This window comes from Carassius gibelio, chromosome B5 (assembly GCF_023724105.1).
Source record: "Carassius gibelio isolate Cgi1373 ecotype wild population from Czech Republic chromosome B5, carGib1.2-hapl.c, whole genome shotgun sequence".
In the NCBI taxonomy this organism is placed as follows: Eukaryota; Metazoa; Chordata; class Actinopteri; order Cypriniformes; family Cyprinidae; genus Carassius; species Carassius gibelio.
The window spans coordinates 10,998,364-11,025,877 of NC_068400.1; the positions used below are offsets into that span (position 1 = coordinate 10,998,364).

Below are 27,514 nucleotides of genomic sequence, written 5' to 3' on the forward strand. Positions count from 1 at the left end.
TCAACATACTTTACAATATACTTATCTTGGTCTGGTTTTAACTCCCACTGGAAATTTCAAATTGGCAATTAAAACATTACTTATAAAAGCCCGCAGGGCACTACACGCTATACGAATGAAATTATTTAAAATAAACATCCCCATCAGAACCTGGACAAAGATCTTTGATAGTGTGATTCTGGCCATCGCCCTGTATGGAAGCGAGATCTGGGGTCCAGCGAGTAAAGACTGGAACAAACACCCTTTAGAAGCTCTGCATGTGGAGTTCTGCAGAAGCATCCTTCACCTGCACAGAAATGAAGTGCATTATGAATGAAGAGAAGGAGACGTACATACAGTATTGGAAAGAACAAACCAAAGACCAAAGTGGCCTCCAGTGTGATCTGAAACTCAACAGAGAGTACAGTATGATCTCAGTCAGGAATATAACACACAGACAGTTACTGACCAAGTACAGACTGAGTGACCACCAGCTGGCCATAGAGAGAGGACGACACAGAAAGAGCTGGTTACCCAGAGAAGAGCGAGTGTGTGACGAGTGTAGATCAGGATCAGCTGAGACTGTGATAAATACACATCTCTGAGAGACTCACTGTACAGTCAAATACAGCACAACACTCCTGAGCTCCAAAAATTAAAAATATTACTGGGTGAAGGACCTGCTTCCTCTGTGGTAGCACATTATATTTACAAATGCCACAAACTAAGAGGTAAAGAGTGAACACATCTACATTAGAAGTACCATCAATGTTTATAAAAATGTATATAATAAAGCAATATGAATTGAATTGAATTGAGAGAGAGAGAGAGACAGTGTGTGTGTGTGTGTGTGTGTGTGTGTGTGTGTGTGTGTGTGAGAGAGAGAGAGAGAGAGAGAGAGAGAGTGTGTGTGAATGAAACATGCTTTGAAATCATGGTTGTGTTTCCTTCAGTTATATTAGGACACAAACAAACAGAGTTCAGATGTGTTCCTGTAGCTGCTGTACGTGTTCATCCTTCAGTTTAAATGTCTTATCGGTATCTACTTTAGGATACATGAGTCTGTATATCAGGGATAAATTACATAATTATATATATATTACCTGCACAGCAAATCTTGTGTTGGACAAATGAATTCAAATCTTAGAATTGTATAATTCTTCTTCCTGTCATTTCAAGTCGATTCACATTCACACTTACGAATAAAAGGGAGCCGATTCTTCAGTTCTGAATCTGACCCTGATCTTTATATAAATGCACCGAACAAAGGTTCATCCAGCTCTTCCGATCTGAACTGAATTATTTATTTCACTTTTGGCCCAAGGCTCTTGTGTCTCGAATCAGTGAAGCCTGACATTTGATTATTATCAATGGTTGCTTAGGGACCAGGATGGAAGCGCACCAACTGGCGGAGCGCGAATGTGAAACGGGCCTTATGTCAGGCCAGCAGAATGTGACCGTATTAGTTATTTTGTGTTTCTTCTGTAAACATTGGCCTGTTGAGCAATCGCCTTCCTGGAATCACACATCTTTGCTTTTCACTTCACTGCCTTCATGCAGTCGATGACGACTGGCCAGCGGTTAACAAACGCCATGCGTGTTGTGAGGAAGTCTTTAGAGATCATTCGCTGCTTGAGCTCCAGATTTGAGCGATTCTTCAGATCTTAGCACACGCTAGCATCTCGACCGCTAAACACACACTTATTCTGTTATTGTTTCCAAGTGAAAACTACAATAATGCATCTGAGTTCCTCATCCTCCTCCAGTGTCTCACACACTACTGGTTAGTGCTTGTGTGAGTGACTGATCAACATACACATGCCTGGTTAAACTAGTGAATCTCAAATGCAGGACATGCTGCTCTTTTCCTGCTTCTTTCACTCTTTCCATCTTGAGTTCTTTGTTTGCTCACGTCTGTCTTCATTGTTCTCTCGGCTGTATTGTGCATTCTCTGCTCGTTTGGAAGCACTTGATGGCTGTAAAGCGCCGCAGTGTCCAAACTTGACATTCAGTGATGTTTCTGTGGCAACCAGAAGAGAGTGAATCATGTGATGATGAAGAGGCCGACTGAACCCGATCCGGCAGATCACACATTTACTCCATATCTCTAGCCTTAATGAGATATGAGAAAAATAAGGCAATAGATGTTTATTTTAAAAACCTTCTGATTAAAAGATGTTGATGAATCATCTTTGCACATTTCAAAATATCATAATTAAAAAATAAATTCAAAGACTAATAGGTCCAAGCTGCATGATATGTGGATTGTTTGTATTTGTGTATATATTTATACTGTGTAACAATCATATCAGACAAGAGATTTTCTTCAATGCTCGTCTTCTTACAGAATACATTTATTTACTGTCAGTATGTGCATTGATTTGTAAATCTGGACTCTAATGAAGCGAGGTCTGCTTGAGGTGTGTTTGTGAGTCCTGTCGGTCAGGGGTGTGACGGGACACGTACTCCTGATGAAAACGTTCAGTAAGGGTCTTCTGGTCCTGTACGTGTGTGCACCGAAGAAACACAGCATTGCATGAGTGGAACTGCACGGAAAATGTTTACATACTGTTACTTTTAATAAGAAACAAAGTCTCCTCTTTCAAATGACGTCTATTTCTTTCAGCTGATGCCATTTTGACACTCTTTGACGTGGCGCTGTATAAACCGTTAGTTATAAACATGAATGAGCATCCCATGCCTGGTGTGATCACTCAGTCAGTGTTTCTAACACAGAAAGAAGCGTAGCATTTCATTTACCTCCGGCACGTCCTCAGTGTCCAGCTCGCTAGCTCCCTGCTGAAAGTCTAGAGAAGAGCATTTAATAAATATTAGACTCTATACTCTATATTTTACTTTACTGTTAGTGATGTCATAATTGTTTAATGTATGTTTAAATAAATCTCTTATGAAACAAGTTATGCCATCCACTGTGTAAGTAAACGTATTTCAATATTTACAAGTTCATTAAAAAACTTTATTATGTGCAAATTACACATTTGCATATATATATATATATATATATATATATATATATATATGTTTTTTTTTTTTTTTTTTTGAGTTGAGTGTTGATTATTATATTTATTTCTCTGTTGTAATGTAAAAGGGCTCGAGCATAAGATGAGGAAGATTTTTATCCATAAGAACATTTGAATTATAATTCAATTTATTTAAAGATAGAGCAATTTGTTCAGTGAACCACTGTTTAATCGTTTAAAAAAAGCAATTTTATGTGAGTTTTCCCCGCTGAGCCGTGAGGTCTGCACCGAACCGTCATGTTTGTGTACGTTACATCACTGTGAGATCTGTTACGCATCTATTCCTGAGAGCTAATGAGTTAAATGAGAGCTCTGCTCGATTATACGTCACAATTAATCTTCTCCAAAAGAATTCGGTCAAAGAGGAATGACTGCTAGTTTGACAAATAATACTTAAATAAATTTGGCACATATAAGACGAGAAAGCATGAAGTGACTGATTACACCTCACTGATGTGAATCATCCTGTGACACTTAATGAGCAGTCTCAAGAAATTATTGCCTTCCACCAAAATCTCCCTTCTGCTCTGTGTCCAGTCAAAACAGGCTTCCTCAGAGAAATGAGTGTGAGCTTGAGTCGAGGCTCTGGTCCTGAAGCTGTGAGCGTGAATCAGCATCACACGCTCCTCCAGGAAAGACACTTTCCTCTGGACAAATTATTATTAGGAGGCATCATTTTCAGAGTCTATTGAAAGTTAAACGATTGGTATGTTGTTAAACAGCAGCACAATACATTAAAAGCACTGTGCTACAGTCCCTCGCAGACTCATTTTCATTAAATATGGGCTTCCCTGACTAACATCTGTGAGGTTTATTTTCATGTGCTTCCTCAGAAGAGAGCTGCTCGTATAGACAGCAGAACAGAGCTCATGTGAGCTGGATATCACAATATTCTTTAGTCAATAAAACAGCATAAACTACAGAGCTGAACCTGTGACACACACACACACACACACACACACACACTCACACACACACACACACACACACACTCCTCGAAGCTCGACGCAAACATGTTTATTCTGCCGCGTCAGACACTACCTCATGGCTGTTTGTTCAAAAGACTCGACACGCTCATTTATTCCACTCATATTTGTGGCAAGACAAACTGGTAAATAAATACAGTCTGCTCTCAGGAGAGGTTATTATTTACTGTATTAGTCTGATAGACAGGACAGAAACAGTGCTGTGATTTACTGTCACTACATAACGTTGCTCTAACTCGTCTGATGTTAGGACGGTCTGATAACATCACGCTGAACCTGCTGTGTCTGTCTGACGAAGAAAGCCAACAGAAGAAGTCGTTCACGAGTCCCTGGCTTGTGTTTAGTGTGTCTCTGAACCAACGCAGCTCATTTGCAGCTTTTGAATCTGGTTTTTATGTGCATTCAAGAAAGTCTGCTTTCATTTGATCCATTCTGAGGTGGACAGCAACATCAAAACATTGACGATGGCAGAGAGCCGTAGGAGGAAGACTGAGATATTTTACACAAACAGCACAAGTGTCAGAGCTCTTTACACATCAGACGCAAATGGGCCAAAAGATTATTTCATTACTGCTTCACAGACAATTTATTAGTTTGTGTGCCTTTGAAATGCTACATTTCTGCTCCAAATTGTCCACTCAGATGGTTTGGTTCACCAGTTTCTCCCTTTTTCTGTAATCCAGCAAAACGATATCTCATTATATGGTGACTTAATTGTGCGACACATATAGAAAATAAATATAATAGCAAACTAGCATTTATAAAAGCAACAATGTTTTTCATATTTCTCTCCATTAGAGCTAAAACACTCCAGAACGGTGCATGAAGACATTATTGCTGAATTAATAAAATGAAATCAAACAAATTCAGCACGTGTTGTGTGGAGGTGAACATTATACAGTTTGATATATTACACAACAACACTACAGCACAACACAAAAAGACATGCTCAAAACTCTTTGAAGAATGGATGCATAAGCAATTATTCCTTTTTAAATGAATCAAGACACGTATAGAAAGAAAGACTTGGCTTATCTGATGACCTTGAAGGGAACACACACACACACACACACACATGCGGATGCACACACACACACACACACACGCGCACACACGCACGCACACACACACCCACACACACGCACACACGCACACACTCTCACACACACACGCACGCACACACACACACACACACACACACACACACACACACACACACACACACACACACACACACACACACACGAACGCACGCACGCACACACACACCTAAACAGTCATCATTAAGAGTGCAGTGGTGTGTTTGATGGGGGAGTTATCCCCCGGAGCAGATAACCTTTGGAGCGGTTAACTAATACAGACGAGGAAACCACACTGAAGTGAAGCGTCTGACCGAGCCACACATGTCTGACCCGCTGGAGGCTCACTGACCCACACTAGTCCTGCTCTGACCACTGTAACCTCCCACCAGACTTACCTACGAGCAAGGTGTGCGCTAACCTCTAAACACAGACCTGTGGAGGACAGCGCAGCGAGCGTCTCTGAACAAACACACATCATTTGCAGCTTTTGAATGTGGTTTTTATGTCTATTCAAGAAAAGTCTGATTTTAATTAAGACAAACACACTCACAGACAGTGTGTGTGTGTGTGTGTGTGTGTGTGTGTGTGTGTGTGTGTGTGTGTGTGTGTGTGTGCGTGCGTGTGTGTGTGAGAGTGTGTGCGTGTGTGCGTGTGTGTATAATGACATGGGTATGACACAGGTATTACAAGGAGAGGGTGACTTATGAGGACATAACCCATGTCCCCATTTTTCAAAACGCTTATAAATCATACAGAATGAGTTTTTTTGAGAAAGTAAAAATGCACAAAGTTTCCTGTGAGGGTTAGGGTTAGGTGTAGGGTTGGTGAAGGGACATAGAATATACAGTTTCTACAGAATAAAAACCATTACACCTATGGGATCAACACACTTTACACAAAAACAAACATGTGTGTGTGTGTGAGTGAGTGAGTGAGTGTGTGTGTGTGTGTGTGTGTGTGTGTGTGTGTGAGTGAGTGAGTGAGTGAGTGTGTGTGTGTGTGTGTGTGTGTGTGTGTGTGTGTGTGTGTGTGTGTGTGTGTGTGTGTGTGTGTGTGTGAGTGAGTGAGTGAGTGAGTGAGTGAGTGAGTGAGTGAGTGAATTTAGAGTACTTTTCCACGATGTATGTATTTAAAAGGTGCTTTTTACCCAAGAGATTTACAAACGATGAACAACGAGGCACATTGTCGTAAGACCCACAATATTCATACACAATGCTAATTTTAAAGTCGATCCACAACTAAAATAGATAAATCCAGAATTATTATTATTTATTTATTTTTAATGAAAAGGAATTATGGTGCCTTAAATTTGAAAGATGAATAGAAATGATGAAAAGCATTAAACAGAATGTTAATCAGATCACAGAAGCATATCCTACATGTGCTCACAGTGTTCGTTTTGTCTCACACAACCTTTTAAGGCATTTGGAAACATACAGAACAGATTTTCGTCTCTGTAGCCTTTGAGGTTGTTTGAGATGGCTGGGGTTTCATTTATGTTTTATGAGTTTACATCCCTAATTCTATACAATTCAGTGTTTTCTCTGTATTTTTCTTGATTTTGGCACAATATCTGTTGCTTTAAAACGTGCAGCTTGAACTCGTTTAAAAACTGAGGGAGAAAGTCCATTTCTGTCGAAAACGTTTTTGACATTTAACAAACGGGTAATATTCAGCACTTCTGCATGAAACAGCAGCGCGTGTTCTTCCCTCGTCACGTGACCCTCGGAGCGACGCGAACATCGCAGGCTCCAGCGACCAATAGACGCGACGCTGCGCGCGGGAGGAGGCGCGTCTGACCGACTGTCATGCGAGTTTCAGGAACCGAGGAGAGCAGAAGGGCGTGTTATTAATAATCAGCCCAGCAGAAAGTCCCGCAGTCGTTGTGTCAGCGAGCAGAAGAGGACACGCCGCGCTCCGGAGAGGATTCATCGCTGCGTGGGTTACGCTTCTGCGCTCGGCGCTGCTTTCTGTCGCTTCCAGCGTGACTAATCGCAGCTTTGACGCAGTGGATTGTTCCTCCATCTGATCTGCGCTGATCGATCCTTCACACAGTAAGTGACACGATCATTTATTCACCTGCCAGTGTGTGCTTCGGGATTTTGACGGGGATTTTTCTAACGACCATGTGGCGAGAAGAATAAGAAAGTGCTTGGATGAAGCCCAGGAAAGTCAGCAATGAGTCTTTATTGACGGGAAGAAGTCGAAGCTTCCTGGTTTCATTATTTTAATGACAGTCTGATCATTTAGAGATTGCTTTGATGTCTGTGTGAATCGCGGAGGAGAAATGTGTAAGTTTTAGTCACACACAAACATTGATTTTACCATCAGCGTTGTGGTTCAGAAATGATACGGTCATGTTATTTTCCCTCATCTTCCTTTTTTGTATTTTTGCTCTTTTGTAGGTTTAATGCTGAGGAATTCTGAATGCTCTTCCCGATTCCAACAACTCGATTGATTATTTTTCCCGTCGTGGATGACTGAAAACACACAGCTGAGATCATCTCTCGGCGTATTATGTCTTGTGAGGAATCTGTCTTGCTGTTTTAATGACGGGTAAGATGGAAACGCCCTTCTATCACGATGATAGCGTTCCTAACTTTGGGCAAATTTCAGACTACGATCGATACCAAGGTCACAAGATTATGAGCAAGAAGAGCAACATGCCGCACAATTTCTCCAACAGCGTGGGAAACGCCTCGAGCCTCAAACTCAGCAGTTCCAGCGGTCTGGGCATGAGCGGTAATCCCAACGGCTCGCTGATGTCTTCTCCAGACATGAACCTCCTGAAGCTGTCCTCTCCGGATCTGGAGCACCTGATCATCCAGTCTAACCAGGGGCTGGTTACTACAAGCCCGGCTCCCAACGCATCTGCTAATCCCTTCATGTACCGAAACCAGGCCACGAACGAGCAGGAGGGATTCGCAGACGGCTTCGTCAAAGCTCTGGCCGACCTGCACAAGCAGAACCAGCTGGTGGGGGCCCCCATGTCCCCCTCCTCCTCCTCCATCCAGGGCTCCTACCAGAGGAACATGATGCCGGGTGGAGACATGCCCATCTACACCAACCTGAGCAGCTACAACCCCAACCAGCTGCCCTCCTCTTACCCCGGTGGGCAGATGACCTACGCCTCGCCCCACGGCCCTCAGACCCGGGGCCCGGACGCTCCACAGACGGTGCCCGAGGTGCCACACCCACCCAGCTCCCCACCCTCGCTCTCTCCCATCGACCTGGAGACCCAGGAGCGGATCAAGGCGGAGCGCAAGAAGCTGCGGAACCGCATCGCCGCCTCCAAGTGCCGCAAGAGGAAGCTGGAGAGGATCTCGCGGCTGGAGGAGAAGGTCAAGGTGCTGAAGACGCAGAACTCGGACCTGGCCTCCACCGCCAGCATCCTGAGAGAGCAGGTGGCTCAGCTCAAACAGAAAGTCATGAATCACGTCACTAATGGCTGCCAGATCGCCGTCAGCTCTGCCGGCATGGCCAAGAGCGGAGAGAGCACCAGCTGCTGAAACCACAAGACACACACGCAAGGCTTTTCAAATGACTTTCTCTTTATCTCCTGGCCGCACTCTTACGCTCATTCTCTGTCTCTCTCAGCCCTGTCTTACTTCGGCTCAAAGGGTGAGACGGGGGAGACCCGAGCGACGCCAGGATTGACAAACCTGCACATGCTCCCGAGGTGCGTTCTTCAGCCGCTGTCTGGACTCGGGGTCAGTGACGAAAAGGCCAAAGTGACAGAGATACAGATGCACTGTGGGGTGATCATAAAGGGAACCAATACTCGTGTAGGAATTCTGCACTCTTTTTTTTTTTTTTAACCCCGGCTTGCAACTGCGATTTTTCACTTCAGGCCGATGGAAACTTTCCTCAACTGTTTTTTTTCTTTATAATCAACGTCTCGTTTAACCTATGGAAAAACTGTGTTTGTGTTTCTAAAGTTGTTGCACTATTATGCAAACTTTCCTCCGAAGCACCTGACGGACTCAAGCGTGGAAGAGAAGCGATCCCTTTATACTGCTTTGAGACGTCCCCTGTATCCTAGCGGAAATCTCTTGGTTTGATCCGTCACCTCGTCTCAGTAACAACATTACAGCATATGTTTGTTTGTTGGTTGGTTTGATATTGTGCAATTTGTGAATATGAGGAAAAATATATTTTATATGAACAAAGACTTTTTCAAAAGTATTACCTATTAATATCGCAACATTATAATCAAAGAGACATCTGCGGATAAAGGATTGTGGTACTGTGCAAAACTTTAATGGCACCTTTGGCTGTTTTTGAGTTGGGAATTTCCTGAGCATTCCGAGACCTTTTGCACTGTAGTCTCCCGTCGCAGATTCGTTCTAATGATGGGATGATCGTGTGTTTGTGCCATTATCTAATGAGTATTAATGCTGTGTTAACCCAGAGTAACAGTGTGGAAAAGATACTCTGGACTAAAGACATGGGAGTCAAAACTGACTTGAAATCAGAAAGACAACAAAAGGGCTTTTGAACAATAGTATTTTGCATTTGATTTTTATTTAGTTTTTTTGTATTTTATTATTTTTTAAATGAATTATGAAGCAATTTTATTTATACAGAATTTGTATTTATGTTGTTTTCTGAGGAGAGGAAGAACACGGTTGGAATACTAGTGTCGTGCTGACACAATATTTTTGGGAAACTACATGATTGCACATAAATCAGAAACATTAAATGATGTGTAATATTTATCCTCTGTGTATAACATGACAGTTTGAACTATAACTACAACTATGTTTATAGTAGATTAAAAAAATAATAAATGAACAAAGTTCTGAAAGATTGTGTAACAGCACGAGACGAGCAGAAGTCAGATCCGCTTCACGTCGCGGAGATAAAGGACTCGTAGAAGTTGTGTGAAGACATCCTTGTGTTGAAGAGTCCTGTGGGTCTGTCAGTGTTGATACTCAGAATTGCTGTTGATTGCCTTTCTTAAAGTTCATGGAGATGCAGATGATTTTATTTATATATCTACATCTATTTGAGATGATTCATAGGAAGACCTGAGACAGGAGCTAGAACTGTCGAATAACTTTAGAAGATATTTATTTTTTGAAACTTGAATAAGGTTTTTGATGTCACAAACGTATTGTATTTTTGTACAAAATTGTTTTAAGAATATTGTGTGTACAGTACCTACTGTATTGCTTGTATCATTCCGAATACTTTATTTATTGAAGTGGTTTTCCTGAGCAGTGTGGTGTTTGATGGGAGCTCGACTCCAGGCGTTTCTGTGTTGCTGGTTTGTGTTCGTACACGTCTTCTGTTGGTACAGTTGTCCACCGCTGCTCCAGTTTTTCCACTGGTCCTTGATTTGTCCCTAACTCTTGTGTTTTTCGTTGTTTCCTGGGGCATCGGGACTGTATGGCTGTGTTTTTTATCTCTAACTCTAAAGACTGATTTCATTGTTCATTTCAAAATGAAGAAATCTTTGGCAGACCACAAGGTCTTTTTTTCTTTACTGTGTGTCATATATACAGATACTGAAAATGAGTTTACTTTGTTGACTTGGTGTGGTTTGTATAACGATTATCTTCTCAGTCCTGATCCCAAATTAGATTCAGACTTTCATGACTGAGCATTTTAAGTCAGAGATGGAGTTTGGTGATGAATATATTACAGCAGCACGGTGTCTCTGGATGTGGAAGAACGAGGATTACTCAAAGACTCGAGCGACTGGTGGTCAATCGTGTGCTGACGGGGTGACTGAGGGGCGACTTGCCTCGCTGGTTTATTTGCTTCTAAATAACATGCAGTCTTCAAATGCTGTTCATTGTTCCCTTGTTTTCTTATTTTATCGACAATAAAGAGGAGTACATTTCTGAAAACATGTCTTGCTCTTTCTTTAACACCATAATTTAGTGTTTTTGTGTTTCAGTGCAGTACACACACAATTCTGACTTTGAGAAATGACACAGCAGTCTGTGCTAAAGTCATTAGTCAGCTGTGTTAACGAGGGTCATAAAGGTGTTCTCCAGCAGGTCCTGTAAGAGCGAGAAGAGCAGCCGCCCACCCTGTGTGTCAGAGCCTTTCCCATAAAGATGAGCTTCTCTTCCAGTAAAGCTCAAGGAACGGCCGTCTGGGTCATTGTGAAAGTAAAAGTCAGCTACTGTGAGTGTAACGTGAAGCTGAGCGTGTCTCAGATCCCGCCGGCGCGCTCCTTCAGGGAGTTACACAGGGAGAAAACATCATGAAACACCAGCCTCAACAGACAGTTTCTAAACGTGATTTATATATTTATATTTGCTGAATACTTTACTAAGTGATGTTTTCAGGCTCCAGGTCAACAAAACAAGTTTTGCTCTGCGTTACTCTTCTTCCTCGGAGTTATGCGGATGCTCCGTCGTTTGGGAATGACTAACTCTCTACTTCCGCCCACCTTTCTTCCCACACAGCGCAGAAGAAGCAGGTTTGGGTCAGACTTCGGTCCATTCTCAGCCTCTTCAGGCTCGAGAGGCTTTCTGTCGCATCACGGAGCAGACGTCGTCCTAAACGAGGGACAATCATGTAGAAAACTTCTACTGTATAAAGTCATGTCTTATGTAATGCCCTAGTTGTTGTTTTACTTATTTCTTTCCAAAATAGTTATCCTACTAAGAACCGCATGTAATGTCTGACATCATCCGGCTGAAAGAAAATCAACAGAAACCATCACAGAATTTGTAATGGTTTTACTGGTTATTGTATTGGTTTTGATGTAAACTGTAAAAAGGGCCTTCTATTAAGTGTCTTGTTAAAACTACTAAATCCTAATGGAACATGTCCCCAAACACACTACAGGAAACCATTTTTAATGTTTTTAATGGTTAAACATTAATGGTTTGTAATGTTTGTAGAATTTCTGTGATGGTTTCTATTGTTTTTCATCAGAGACTGTTTGTCAGAAAGGAGAGTCACGGGCAGAACTGTGGAATGGTTATTACATTCTGATTAGGAGTCATTATTAGTGCTACTAACTACTGGATATAAGAGAGACACAGAGAGATCAGTGGAGTATTTGCTTTGGGAGGGTGCAGGTGTGTAAGCAAGGTTTCAGCATGTGAGTAGGAGGGACACACCCCCTCGTGTGTGTGTGTGTGTGTGTGTGTGTGAGCACATGCTGCTGTCTGAGGGCAACACTCCCGCGTGGTTTTGGCTGTTTTCTGATTTCTGATCTTATTGTAGAGTCACGGCAGAAGGAGGAACGTCCTCCTGTAAATATAACTTCCTGTAACTGCAAGATGAAACTACGATTACAGCATCTGGAGGTGTTTCCCCTCCCATATCCAACTTCTCAGAGAAATTGTCTTTTCTTCGTATCATTAATCATAGTTCAGAGGAAGCGTGAGCCCATGTCATTCTGAAATAGCTCTTGTCTTCCCCGTCGCTGATGGACTCGGGCTCGGAGGGAGATTTATGATCGCAGTAAAAAATACTTTCTGACTCAAAGTACCCCGAATTTTCCAAAACAACCCCCGTATCTGATGTTTGCCCGTCACTCTTTTGGCTGAAATTATGACTGTTTTATTATCAGACAGTCTCTATATGAAATGAAACCACGGTTTATTTTGTGAATCCAGAGGTTTCTAGAATGGTATGTTATTCAGTGTGAACAACAGATACTGAGAGGAATATAAACATATTTTATAGCATTTCAAAGCTTTTATATTTTAACTAGTGCTGTCAAACGACAGTCGCATCCAAAATAAAAGTTTTTGTTTACAGAATATATAAGTACTTATTATATATAAATACACACACATGCATATATATATATATATATACTGAACATTTTTTATACAATAAGTATATTTATATAGGCTATAATATAAATTATATGAATATATAGATATAGACATGTAAATGTAAATGTCTTAATATATAGTTAATAAATATCCACAGTACACACACATGTATTCTGTAAACCCAAACTTTACTATTAATCTCTATTAATAATTTGACAGTAATAAATCATTTTATCGGTCCAGAAGTTTGCTGCTCTATATTTCTGAAGCACATGCTCATCCTGCCGAAGTGAAGAATATAAACCGTTCACTGAAATTATAATGCTTTCCACTACAAAATACCATTACAAACATTGCAAACCATCAACATTTAACCATTAAAAATTGTGTTTTGGGACATATTCCATTAGGATTTATTGGCTTTAACAAGCCACAAGGCGACCAATTACCAGCAAGAACCCACAGGTTCCATTACAGTTTCCATTATAACCAGTAAAACCATTACAAATTTTATGACGGTTTCTATAGGTTTTTTTTTTTTTTTTTATCAGCAGGCCACACATACCTGTATGACAGCATTTTAGTGCAATGTTAAAAAAAAAGTCTAAGATTACGAGAATAAAGTCGAAATACTTCAAGAATAAAGTTGAAATATTAAGAGTATAAAGTCAAAATGTTTAGAGGATTTAAATAGTAGAAATGAAAGTTACCGGGACAGGCGGATTAATATGAGAATGAAACACAGGTTTTATTTTGGAAACAGAAGGCGGAATGAATCCTCCTGTACACTGGAGGGAGTTTGAGGCAGACTGCCACCGGGCTAATGATCTTGGTGACAGTGAACGGGCCGATAAATTTGGGAGCAAGTTCATTAGAGACGGAATGGAGAGGAATGTTCTTGGTAGAAAGCCACACTTTTTGACCAACGACGTATACGGGAGGCCTAGACCGGTGGCGATCGGCTTTGGCCTTGCGCGCTCCCGCTTGGAGTAGAGTCTCACGGGCTCTAGTCCAAGTGGGATGACATCTCTGGATGAAGGCGTGAGCAGAGGGAACCGCGACTTCAAATTCCAGACTAGGAAAAATTGGTGGCTGGTAACCTAGACAACACTCAAACGGAGATAGGCCCGTGGATGATACTGGTAACGAATTGTGGGCGTACTCCACCATTGACAGTTGTTGGCTCCATGAGGAAGGATTCTTGGAGACCAGACATTGCAACGTTCTCTCCAAATCCTGGTTGGCTCTCTCAGTTTGGCCGTTACTCTGGGGATGAAACCCTGAGGACAGACTAACAGTCGCACCCAGTAATCTACAAAACTCTTGCCAAAATTTGGACACAAATTGAGGTCCTCTGTCGGAAACCACATCCGTCGGGAAGCCATGTAACCGAAAGTCGTGGTTAACAACTGTTAACGCTGTCTCCTTGGCTGAGGGTAATTTGGGCAAGGGAATGAAATGGACCGCCTTCGAGACCCGGTCCACCACGGTCAAAACTACCGTGTTACCCTGAGAGGGTGGGAGGGCGGTTACAAAACCTAGTGTGATATGGGACCAGGGTCACGAAGGGATCGGCAGCGGTTGAAGGAGCCCATCTGGGGGTCGATTGGAAGTCTTACCAGTGACACAAACTGAGCAAGCCAAAACAAAACTGTGAACGTCGCTAGTCATACGTGGCCACCAAAATCGTTGCTTGACTAAAGATGTAGTGGGACTGACTCCTGGAAGGCAAGCCACATTGGAACAATGCCCCCACTGAATAAGGTTAGACCGTAATCCCTCTGGCACAAATAAACGGTTCGGTGGACAGTCGACCGGAGGTGTTACCCCTTGTAAGGCCGTCTTGACCTTCGATTCGACCTCCCATGAGAGTGTGGAGATAATTAGGGCCTTCGGAATAATACACGCGGGAGTAGACGTGCGATCGGAACGGTCAAAAATGCGTGAGAAAGAATCGGGCTTGAGGTTCTTGGAATCCGGGCGGTACGAGAGAGTAAAGTCAAAACATCCGAAAAAAAGTGCCCACCGAGCCTGCCTATCATAATTACGTTCAGCAGAGGATAAACGGTTGGACAAAAATGCGCACGGATGCATTCTGTCCTCTGTAGGAGAACGTTGGGATAGCACTGCACCTACCCCTACCTCTGACGCATCGACCTCCACCACGAATTGACGTGATGGATCAAGGGTAATTAAGATGGGGGCTGAAACAAAGCGGCCCTTCAGTTTGGCAAATGCAGCCTCAGCTGCGTCTGACCACCTGAACATAGTTCTGGGGGAGGTCAAGGCGGTCAGAGGCGAGTCTAGTTGGCTGAAATTGCGAATGAACCGCCGGTAGAAATTGGTGAACCCCAGAAACCTCTGTAGGGCCTTACGGGAATCTGGGCTTGGCCAATCCACCACAGCCTTAACCTTGTCAGGATCCATACGCATTCCCTCAGACGACACGATGAACCCTAAGAAAGGAACGGACTGTGCATGAAAAGCGCATTTCTCCGCCTTGACAAAAAGCCCATTCTCTAGCAGCCTCTGAAGCACTCGTCGAATGTGCTGCACGTGCTCCTGGAAAGAACAAGAAAAAAATCAATATGTCATCCAGGTAGACATATATGAACTGATCAACCATATCTCGCAGCACATCGTTGACGAGTGTCTGGAAGACTGCTGGGGAGTTGGACAAGCCGAAGGGCATGACCAAGTATTCAAAGTGCCCTCTGGGGGTGTCTTCCATTCATCTCCCTTCCTGATAAGGACCAAATGATAAGCATTACGCAAGTCTAATTTAGTGAAGATCGACGCTCACTGCAACCTCTCGAAGGTTTCTTTACCTTGATGCTGTTCAACCCCTGGTAGTCAATACAAGGTCGCAGGGATCCGTCCTTCTTCCCCACAAAAAAGAACCCCGCCCCTGCTGGAGAAGAGGAAGGACGGATGGACCCTGCTGCTAGAGAATCAAAAATATATTTCTCCATAGCCTCTCTTTCTGGAACAGAAAGTGAATATAACTTGCCCTTAGGCAAAGACGTACCTGGCAGTAACTCAATAGCACAGTCATAGGGATGATGCGGAGGGAGAGAAGCAGCTGCAATCCACTGCTTACTCCTGAAACACAGAAACAGGTGAACAGGCAGACACAAGACAGGACTCATGTAATTTATTGCTCCACTCCAACACTGATCTCTGCTGCCAGTCAATCTTAGGGTTGTGTTTGATGAGCCAGGGGTGTCCTAAAACAATGGGTGCGAGGGGGGAGTCCAAAAGGTAGAAGGAAGTAGTCTCTGTGTGGTTGCCAGATACGATGAGTGTAATGGGTCCAGTGGTGAATGAAATGTTAGGTAAAGCTTGGCCGTTAAGGGCGTGAACAGAAATGGTGTGGGTGAGAGGTGACAGGGGAACCTGAATCTTGTGTGCAAATGTGTAGTCCATGAAGTTACCTTCTGCCCCGGAGTCCAAAAGTGCTTGACAGTTGTGAGTGTTGGCTGACCATCTTAGTCTTACCAGGAGGAGCGTAGATGTTGATGAGGTCTTCTCAGCGGAGATCCCACCTGACAGTAGCCTCAGATTTACTGCCGGGCTTGCCCTTTTACCGGGCAGTTGTAAGCGAAATGTCCTGCAGTTCCACAGTAAAGGCAAAGGCCCTGGGATCTCCACCTTTCCTTCTCCTCCCGGGAAAGCCGAGCTCGCCCGACCTGCATGGGCTTGTGATCGTAGACGGGGCTGAACGCCTTCCTGCCACTGGATTGCGTGGTCTCAGCTGCTCTAGAGAACCGAGCAGGTAATCTCAGATGTTCGACTCAAGAGAGTAGGGAATCTACACGAAGTGCCACTGACACTCTGCCGCCAAAGTCCGGAACTCGATAGCGTAATCAGATACAGATCTTCCACCTTGTTTGAGGTCCGCGAGGATCCGTGCCGCTTCTCTTCCCATGACCGCGCGGTCAAACACCCTTCTCATTTCGGCGGCGAGTATCTGAAACGAGGCACAGCATGGATCTTTGTTCTCCCACACCGCCGTCCCCCATAGCGCTGCATTCCCAGTCAGTAGCGTGAGTACAAATGCCACCTTGCTCTGTTCAGTGGCAAAGGTCCTGGGCTGCAGAGAAAAATGCATTGAACAGCATGTTAGGAATGCTCTGCAATAGTTAGGCTCACCGTTGTATAACTCGGGGACGGGTAGGCGGCGCCCCGACTGGGAAATGCTCTGTGGTGGTCCAGGGGGAGTGGCCGGTGTGGGAGGCGCAGTGGGAGCTCGTAGATGTTGCAATTGCTGGGTGAGCTCGGACACCTGCACCACAAGAGCTCGAATAGCCCGACCCGACTCAGTCATGTTCCTCTCCTGGGCATCCATCCGTGAAATACTGGACTTGATGAATTCCTCCAGAGGAGAAGAGGATCCGCTTGCTGCTTCCATCGTCTGGTCAGATCGTTCTGTCATGATACAAGAAGCGGAAGCAATAATGAAAGTAACTCTTTATTAAGGGTAGAAAAGACACAGAGAAGTACTGGAGCTCGGGTGGGTTGGTGGTGCAGGGACTAGATGGTCAGCGTGCTGGTGAAGACAGGTGACGGTGAACATCCAGACGAGAAGGGCGAACACCACAAGGTCAGCGAACAGGAACTAGAAACCGGAACAGGACTGGAACAGCACACGACGAGAAACACTGAGGACACCAAAACAACGATCTGATAGAGAGGAGAGTGCGATCATTTTTTTTAGGTGAGTGAACTGGCAGCAGCTGGTGCGATGAATGAGATCAGCTGGCGTGCTGATCAGTAGGAACAAGCGGTCACGCCCACTCACACACACCCACACACACACAGAACAACAAATACACGGGACACGAAGAAAACAGTGAATTCATGAACCATGACACATGGGGCACTGTAGCTCTCTTATTTAAAACACTACAAATATATGTGGGATTATTAGCAGAAATCATCCAATGTGCCATATTCGCCAGGATAATATTTCATATCTTCCATTGCATTCGTTATTTGTAGTGCACCAGCCACCCAATAGCAATAAGATTTGTGCTTTTGATAGACCTACTTTTAACCCTTGTGGATTGTTCAAATTCACTACCCTTTCGTTATGTTCAGGATGAAAACATCCACTCAATTAAAACTGCTGTAAAAATGTATCAGATAAATATTTTTTTCTTCTTTTTTTTCTTCTTTTTTTTTTCTTCATAAATCTATTGATCAACCTCAGTCCTGATCAAAACTACCAAAAGTAAAAAAAAAAAACTCTTTAATTTTCAAGTTCATAAATGATATCACTGATTTTGGGGGGGGGGGGGGGGGGGGGGGGGTTGGGGGGGGCAAAGAAAATGACTTATTTTCAGTATAAAAAGTAATTGTGGCTGGATATTACTTTTTATAACAGTCTTGGGCATGTCAAAGATTAGTAACAACATTGGCTTTGATGCATTGTTAGTTTTTGTGCAGCATTAGATTAAAAATTTTTCTCCCTCATTTGTTGTTGGTGGCTGTTTTTGCCCCTTTGACTTCCATTATAACGACATCTTTTGATCCCAAAGCCATGACAGCATGTAATCATGCATTCTTGATGGTTGGTGGTTTTCCCTTTTGGGAAGAGGTAAATTTGTTATTTTTATGGTTGATCACTAGGTGGGACCATTAACCCTTTAGATAGGCCTGTGCAAAAAAAAAAGCGTAGTTTCTGGCTTGTATATGTGTTTTTCAAGCTCTTTAATGATCGGATCGCTGTATTTATGTGAAACAATTTATTAAAGTAAACTGTTTTCTTTGTGAAAATTCGAAATAAGCCATGTGAAAATGTATTCTTGTAATATTTCGACTTTATTCACAAAATATTTCAACTTTATTCTTGAAACTTTTCGACTTTATTCTCATAATATTTCGAATTTATTCTTGTAGTATTAAGACTTTATTCTCAAAACATTTCGACTTTATTCACGAAACATTTAGACTTTATTCTCGAAACATTTCGACTTTATTCTCGTAATATTTTAACTTTATTCTCAAAATATTTTGAATTTATTCTCGTAATCTTAGAATTTTTTTTTTTTAACGTGGCACTAAAATGCCATCATATATCTGAGATTACTACATGCTGTCAAAGTCTTGATCAATGCATATGGCTCACCTTCCTCATTTTGCTTACTTTCTTTTTTTTATTGATGGGGAAAGTGATTATTATGTTGCTCAAATATCCTCTAAGACCTAAAAAATCTGTTCAAACAATAGACAGAGCCACATTTGAAACCAATTGACCTGTTTGTTTTAGACTAGATGTTTAATTGGACTTAATTTGATTTAAAAGAGTGCAGTTTAAGGCTCCACCTTGCCAGACTTTTCACGCTGACAGAATGACCTGCTGTCTCAGTACTGAAACACAGCCGTGTGTGAATGTAGAAGACTAGCCCTGTGACACGTGTGTGTGTTGTGTGTGTTGTGTGTAAGGGTTAGTTGTGTTAGAGGTTTCTCTGGAGGATCTGGGAGACGCTGCTGAGGCAATATTCCTAAGAAGCTCTAATCTAAGATCTAATCCCATCGGTCATGCTGACAAGTATTATCCTATGAAAAGCATCCTGAAGGAAACGCAAAGATAAATGAAGGTCACTTTGGTCTGTTCGCGCTGGTTTCGACTAAGTTCCACCCAAACGTCTGACATCAAACCTCAAGCAGGCTTTGTACATATAATTAGGCTTTCCGTTAAACTTGAATAACCTGTAGGATTGACGAGGGCATTAACAGTTCATTAACATTTTTCTGTCACTTCAGATCTTTTTTTAGTAGAAAAGGCTTTACAGAGTCAAACACAAAACGATCATCTACTCCATCAGAAATAACAGAGTGCACAGACAAACACAAGCGCTGAGTGATGCAGGTGATGCTACAGAGTTCAGTGTGTCCCTGCAGCACAGAAGCAGTCATCAGTAGCACAGATATATTTGTAGAAATACACAACAATACATTGTATGAGTCAGAATAATACATTTCTCTTTTATGCCAAAAATCATTAGGATATTAAGTAAAGATCATGTTCAATGAAGATATTTAGTAAATCTCCTACCATAAACATGTAAAAACTTAATGTTTGATTAGTAATATGCATTGCTAAGAACTTCATTTGAACAACTTTAAAGATGATTTTCTCAATATTTAGATTTTTTTGCTCCCTTAGATTTCAGATTTTCAAATAGTTGTATCTCAGACAAATATTGTCCTCCGAACAAACCACACATCAATGGAGAGATCATTTATTACAGATCTTACAAATAAAGCTGCTTGAAAGGTTCTTCACAGTGATGCCATAGAAGATCCATCTAGTCAAATGTTCTTTAAAGAACCATCTCAAATTTTTTCTCATCAGAAGAACCTTCTTGCACCACAAAGAACCTTTCATGAAACAGATTTATGGAACCATTCAGACAAAACACAGGTTCTTCTGTGGCATTGTGAAGCACCTTTATTTTTAAGAGTGTTTGGTTTTGTGGTTGTTTTTCACACTTCTGCACTGCAGACATCACACTGCTCACTTTATCAGTGTTCACATCTGAACCGAGCACTAACAGGACTAAAGACATGTTTTGGAAAGTAAGGTTAGAAAACATTTTCAATCACGGAGCCGTGGCAGAAACCACTTTGAAACGTGGAGCAGTTTGTTTTTACAGTATTGATTTCATGAGGTCTCCAGCGATTACCTTACACCGGAGGGGTCATGCTCTCCTGATGAGAGCATCGCTCTTAATGCTAGCGCAGCCCTGTTTCATTTATCCAAATATTGTCCCGGTATCCATGAGAACCGTTCTGACGAAAGATGAGATTGAGCTAGCGAGGGGTTTAACAGAAAGACCTTTAGCTCTCGTCTCACATACAGCCACTTATTCTATTAAAGAAAGCCAAACAGTAACAGATTACTTGGAGGCCTTTTTGGACAAGCATTCAATCTGTCTCCAGATGTTAGACATCAAACAACAATTGAAAACAATAGAAAAGCCACCATAAACAGCAGCTGAAACTGAAAGTGAATTTCAAGTGTAATCCTGACGTGTTTTATCTTGAATGTAATGCTTGACTGTGAATGAGAAGAGCTCTGTAGTGACGTGATCCACCTTCTCTCCGCGGCGTCCCGTGTAGCCCCACACATCCACTGTGACATCACCACGAGATTATTTGGCACAGGCCTTGATGCCTGTGTAGTGTGTAATGGAATAAATCGCCCTTGTGCTGGCCGCAGCACGTAAAAACACATCTGAAAGCTGTTATCAGCAGCAATGACATCAGCCTGAGATCATGTTCTCAGAGTGTGTGTGTTTGTGTGTGAGAGTGATAGAGTGTGTGTGTGTGTGAGAAAGATAGAGAGCGTGTGTGTGTGAGTGAGTGTTTTTGTGACATATCAGGACACAACTTTGTATAATGACATAGGTATTACAAGTAGAGGGTGACTTATGGGTGACGTGACATACAGCCAAGTATGGTGACCCATATTCGGAATTTGTGCTCTGCGTTTAACCCATCCGAAGTGTACACACACACAGCAGTGAACACACACCCGGAACAGTGGGCATCATTTATGCTGTGCCGCCCGGGGAAAAGTTGGGGGTTTGGTGCCTTGCTCAAGGGCACCTCAGTTGTGGTATTACCGGCCCGAGACTCAAACCCACAACCCTTGGACTGCAAGTCCAACACTCTAACCGTTAGGCCACGACTTCCCCCTGGTTATGAGGACATAACCCATGTCCCCATTTTTCAAAACACTTATAAATCATACAGGATGAGTTTATTTGAGAAAGTAAAAATGCACAAAGTTTCCTGTGAGGGTTAGGGTTAGGTGTAGGGTTGGTGAAGGGCCATAGAATATACAGTTTGTACAATATAAAAACCATTACACCTATGGGATGAACACAACTTTTACTTTGTGTGTGTGTGTGTGTGTGTGTGTGTGTGCGTGCGTGCATGCGTGCGTGCGTGCGTGCGTGTGTGTGTGTGTCACGAGTGCTATAAAATTAATTTGTCATTAAACAAAAAAGGAAGTTTCATGAAAATTAAGAAAATATATTTGTGTAACATGGGAAATGTCTGTATTATTGGTGAATAGGCCTGTGATACTATAATACAGTCAACTACAGAATTAAAGGTGGACAGACATCTTTAAGGCAGACAAAGTGATCAAGACATTAAAGTAATACAATTATTTTGGACGTATTTGACAAGAAATTCATATCAGAGTCCTGACCTTCTGACATGTATTTAATCGCACAAGAGTCATGCAGACTCTGCTGATTACAGCAACACAAACAGACAGCAGAGTCACAGAAACTCCTTTCCTTCCTAATCACTTTTATTCTAATGTGAAATCTCTTTGCCTTGAAGCCGGCAGAATGTTACTGATAATTAAATTAAGCATTTTGAATTTTGCTAGCCTGAATCATGCTGCAAGCACCTGGAGCAAACAGACACGGGAATATTGATTACTGCGCCTGGATCTGTTCAGAGTGAATCACGGCCTCGATATCATTCATCTCATTCACAGCTCATGCAGATGAAGAGGAAACCCTGAAGAAATGACCGTGCCACTCTCTCACTCAATCACTACAACTGACCAAAGTAACATGACGGAAATCCAACTAGTTTATTTAGTTAATTTTTTAGTGTATGATCTGTATGTGAAGAGTTCATATGCACAAACTGACAACTTAAAAAAAACTATCAAAATATAACTCAAATAACAACTAACACTATAAAACACAATTAAAACATAATTTTAAAAAAATGTTTTGCAAAAAAGCTCTTTATGCCTTATTTCTCCTGATTTATTTGATAATATGATAAATAACATTGTCATCTTCCACTGATGCAGTTTCTGATGCAGATGATGACTGTGTGATGGAGTCTAGCAGAAAGATCACCCTCTTATATTCATATCACCCTCTTATATTCATATCATATGATAGAGTTTGCAAAGAGTTCTGCCGTTCCTCAACATTTGCACGACTGCAAAGTTAATATGTGCTTAATTACTACTAATAGATTGCTAATATTCTAGTAACATGCATGCTAATAAGCAACTAGTTAAGAGACCCTAAAATAAAGCGTTACTAAAAATTCAAGTAAAAGCTTCCCTAAAGAAATGTGTTTTAAGGGATTTTGCTTTATCTCAGTAGGTAAAGAGGTTCATAGTTTTTCACCCATCAATATTAACTGGGTTAATCAGTTAACTGACCAGTTTCAGATGAGGGTAGAGGGCACAGCCTTACAGTTAGCATCAGAAGTTTAAAATCAAAACAGGAAGCAATGTGAGGATTAAGATAGGAGTGATATGATCTGTAATCTTACTACTGGGGTGCCTCAGGGCTCGGTTCTTGGACCACTTCTCTTCTCTATCTACATGGCATCATTAGATTCTGTCATTCAGAAACATGGCTTTTCATACCACTGCTATGCTGATGACACTCAACTCTACCTCTCATTCCATCCTGATGATCCGATGGTAGCTATTCGCATCTCAGCTTGTCTAACAGACATTTCTTGCTGGATGAAGGACCATCACCTTCAACTCAACCTTGCCAAGACACTGACAAGACATCACGTGCCAGAAACGATCCACAACCTCATTCTAGATTACGACAGAAGTTTCAGATTGAGAGTTTCATCAGGAACAGTGACATCTGACTGCCAACGGCTAGAGAAGGGAATTATTACTGGATATACAATCTCGGTACCACTCTTCACTTTAGCCATGAACATGATTGTCAAATCAGCAGAGGTGGAATGTAGAGGCCCCATGTCTAGATCTGGTACCTGGCAGCCACCTATTAGAGCCTTCACGGATGACCTTACCCTGAAAGCTTCAGTTCCGGGTTGTAGATGGCTCCTTTGGGGGCTCCAATGCCTCATCCTATGGGCAAGGATGAGCTTTAACCCAGCCAAGTCCAGGTCCCTAGTTTTAAAGAAAGGCAAAGTGGCCAATCAATTCCGCTTTTCCTTGGAGAGGTCACAAATTCCGGCAATAACCGAAAGACAAGTTAAGAGCTTGGGGGAATGCACTGGAGCATATCCTCAACTGCTGTCCAAAGGTGTTGGGGGACAGGCAGTATCGCTGGCGACATGACCAAGTCCTCAGGGCTTTGGCAGATACAATCACTGCAGCAATCCAGAGCAGTAAGTGTCAGCATCCCTCCAAGCAAACCATCTCCTTTGTCAGAGCTGGGGAGAAGGCATATCAGCAGCCACGCTCCCCAGGTGGGCCAGTGGAGGTCGGATGCTGGGGCTTTGCTGGACAGTCGTTGCTCAGAACACTCAAAATCCTTGGAGTTAAAGGGCAACCGTGCAGGCGCGCCATAAAGAACATCTCTGAGGCTGCCGAAAAAGCCTCACAATGGCTGTGGATCCGGAGGGGAGATCCATGGACTGATTACCCCCGGCAGGGTCGCCTTCGGGTTGATTAAAGACCTGAAACACCTGTTGACTCTGGGTTTATCACTGATGACGTGTCCAAGTTGCACCTTGGGGGGTATATTAGAACTTTTATTTATTATATTATTTAAAAGCCCTTGCTATGTGTACTGTGTTTAAGCGAACTGAGACTTGTTATAGCACTTGTCATTGCTCTTTTTGTTGTTTTTGATTGCTTATACTGTCCTCATTTGTAAGTCGCTTTGGATAAAAGCATCTGCTAAATGAATAAATGTAAATGTAATCTCAGCTCTTAAGGTTCTAGCAGCCATGACCAACAGTTTGTGCAGCTTTTAATCCCCAAACCATCAAAGCATCGCAATAGTTAATACAGGATGATACAAGACTTTTGTACACTTAATACTTCGCACTTAAAAATAAACTAAACAGTAGCACTTTATTATAAGGACCAATGCTCATTGTTACCTATTTATTATCATGCATATTAATAACACACTGGCCATTAATTAGTATTTATACAGCACAGTTTAACTGTGATGCATCTGAATCTAAATATTTCTCTCTCAAACTTCTTTTTTGTAATATCAGTGCTTTTCTCATTTCACACAATGACGACATTAAATGATCTTTTAGGGCATAATTTCTCAGCCAATATTGATGTTCAGTTCATTTGTGATTAAGTAGATTAATTAATAACCACATCATGTAATTAATTCGTTTAAAAAATCAATAGCTTGACAGACTTAGTATGTTAACATACATCTTCTGAATATGTGTGTTTATTCACATCTTATGACCTGACCGGTCTATTCTGTCATATATCTGTTTTATTTCTATATATGCCATATTTTCTCCAGTTCTAAACGCGGTGTGTGAGCTGAAGTTTAGTTCAGAAAGCATGTAATGCACATGTAAATGAATATGTGAACTGGATTGCAGTGTAACGGCTCACAAACAGAACATTCTGATTCATTAATGCATGGAAACATTAGTACAGACACACAACGAGGGAAAACACCTAACTACACAACTATATGAGAAAACCACGGCAAACCGCTGAGAAACTGCTCTACACATGCAACCTGTTCTCTCACGACAAATGTGAAAATCTAGATACCATCTAGAAAGATGACCTCTTGAAATGAAGATCACAGAATGGAGAATCTGAAGAATACATACAGTCAGACCAAAATATATTCAGACACCTTCAACATTTCTCACATCATCACAGTTTATTCACTATAGGTTAGAAAATGGTAATAAAATATGAGAATAATTTCTGATCTGGTAGTCCACTGTATGAAGAATGTTTGGGAGTAATATGTCAGAGTTTATTCTTCTATCCTCACTTACAGAAATGATCTATAGTGTCCTGCACTCACTGGTAAAATGATATAAAACATTATTATATCTGGTGTGTGAATTACTTTTGGTCTGACTGTACATCTTGAGGTTAATAATATAATAACATCTGTATGTAAAATTTCATCAGATCAAATGCAGCTGACACAAGCTATAAATCCCCGGAGCTCTGTGTGTTTTGTGTACTATTGAGGATCTTCGATCAGTGTCTCGAAAAGCAGAAGGAGTGTGTGACGCTCTTCTGGATCCCAGCAGCAGCATCTCCATCAAACCACATCTGTGTGCATCGCCCAAACAGATCTCGTTCTGATCGGACACAGATCTACAGCAGAACCGAGTCATGATGTGTTAGCTGAGAACCGCACACAGCTCCGACGGCTCACAGTAATATCAGCCGTCTCAAAGCCTTATCTGCTGTAATTCTGGTGTAGGTGGGTATTACTGTAATTAGATGTCAATAGAGACATGTGAATATACGAGACACTGAAATAGCTCCGGTGAGAAGCCAAGTGTTCTCATTTCCACACTTTTATTTCAAACCATGTGGATTTGGAGACTTTGTACATTTTTAGTTCAGATTAAAACCGGGGCCGCTCAAGAAGTGGTTGGAAAGAAACTAGTCTTAGATCGAGGGGTTATGAGTTCTGGATCCAGGTTAAAGAGTCACTAAATGCTTGACTCAGTGCTCTGTTTCTAGCATGTTTAAATGAAATATACATGCAGTGAGCTATGAGCTCTATAATCGGTCTAATAATCACTCTGTGCTCCAGCATCGGAGGAGAGACTAGGCTCTGTGAGGCTTCACTGCCCCCTCGTGGTGCATCAGACCACACACATCACATCTGATGAAGGTTCCTCTCCTCACAGTGTCTTTCAGGTGAGAGCAGTGTATAAACAGCTTGGGCAGAGATACAGCATGCAAATAAAGAGACAACGCTACTCTCTCACTACTTTGGGTTGTCCACTTCTTAGTTGAACCAATTCTTTGATAAAACAGGATAAAATTTTCAGGATGCATAAACACAGCTGCATCTCAAAAAATCATAATACCATGAAAAATATGAAAAAAGTGAACCTTTCATATATTCTAGGTTCATTACATGTGAAATAACACATTTCATTTGTTTCAGTTGTGATCATGACAGTCACAAATCCAAACCTCAAGAGTTTCACTTTTTTAAATAAGTTACAAATATATATATATTTCACAATATTCAAATGTTTTGAGATGCACCTGTAATAATGAGACAAACCAAATGAATGTTTCATTCTCTGAGAGACAGAGAGACAGAAAGACAGAGAGAGAGAGAGAGAGAGAGAGGGAGACACACAGAAAGAGAGAGAGATAGAGAGAGAGAGAGGGAGACACACAGAAAGAGAGAGAGAGAGAGAGAGAGACACAGAAAGAGAGAGAGAGAGAGAGAGAGAGAGAGAGAGAGAGAGAAGTGAAACACGACGCTGAGATGCGTGTTCTGACTGTAAACTGAGATGTTTCATCAGAGTAAAGCACATACCTGACTGAAGGGCAGGAGTCAGAAGCAGGTGTGTGTGTGTGTGTGTGTGTGTTTGAGCTGCTGCACGCTCACACTCCGTCCTCGTGAATAAATGCATCATACACATGCATCATACACACAGCTTTCCTGTTCTAGTGTGGCTCTGTTTTCCTGTTTACACCACACATGTACAACACATGAGCGCTCACACAAACACACATCTACAACGACTGACAGATTCTATGAGATCTAACCAAACCTTTCTAAGAAATAAGATCAGTGCCTTCTTTCACCTACTAATATGCCATGATTTGACATTTATGTTTCTAAAAAACTTCATATAAATCTCTAATGACATGATAAGAGAATCTTCAGTTTTGGCTAAATAAGTTTTCTCCTGCAGGTTATAGTCAG

At 41.9% G+C, this 27,514-nt stretch overlaps 1 protein-coding gene and 1 long non-coding RNA gene across 3 annotated transcripts; one reads left to right on the forward strand and one right to left on the reverse strand.

The window, feature by feature from the left end:
* Positions 1-675: 675 nt before the first annotated feature.
* LOC127957348 (uncharacterized) lies at positions 676-27,248 on the reverse strand. Its single transcript, XR_008153778.1, has 3 exons — positions 27,122-27,248; positions 2,740-2,786; positions 676-2,525 (listed from the first exon to the last, which is right to left on the reverse strand). It is a non-coding gene; the product is annotated as an uncharacterized LOC127957348 (long non-coding RNA).
* Positions 6,858-10,943, forward strand: june (JunE proto-oncogene, AP-1 transcription factor subunit). 2 transcript variants are annotated; one of them, XM_052555829.1, is made up of 2 exons: positions 6,858-7,379; positions 7,494-10,943. In XM_052555829.1, the coding sequence occupies exon 2, from the start codon at positions 7,638-7,640 to the stop codon at positions 8,595-8,597; it is 960 nt and encodes a 319-aa protein (XP_052411789.1). In that variant the 5' UTR covers positions 6,858-7,379; positions 7,494-7,637; the 3' UTR covers positions 8,598-10,943. The 2 variants fall into 2 exon arrangements, with proteins under 2 accessions (XP_052411789.1, XP_052411788.1); XM_052555828.1 differs by having other exon boundaries at positions 6,858-7,142.
* Positions 27,249-27,514: the final 266 nt, after the last annotated feature.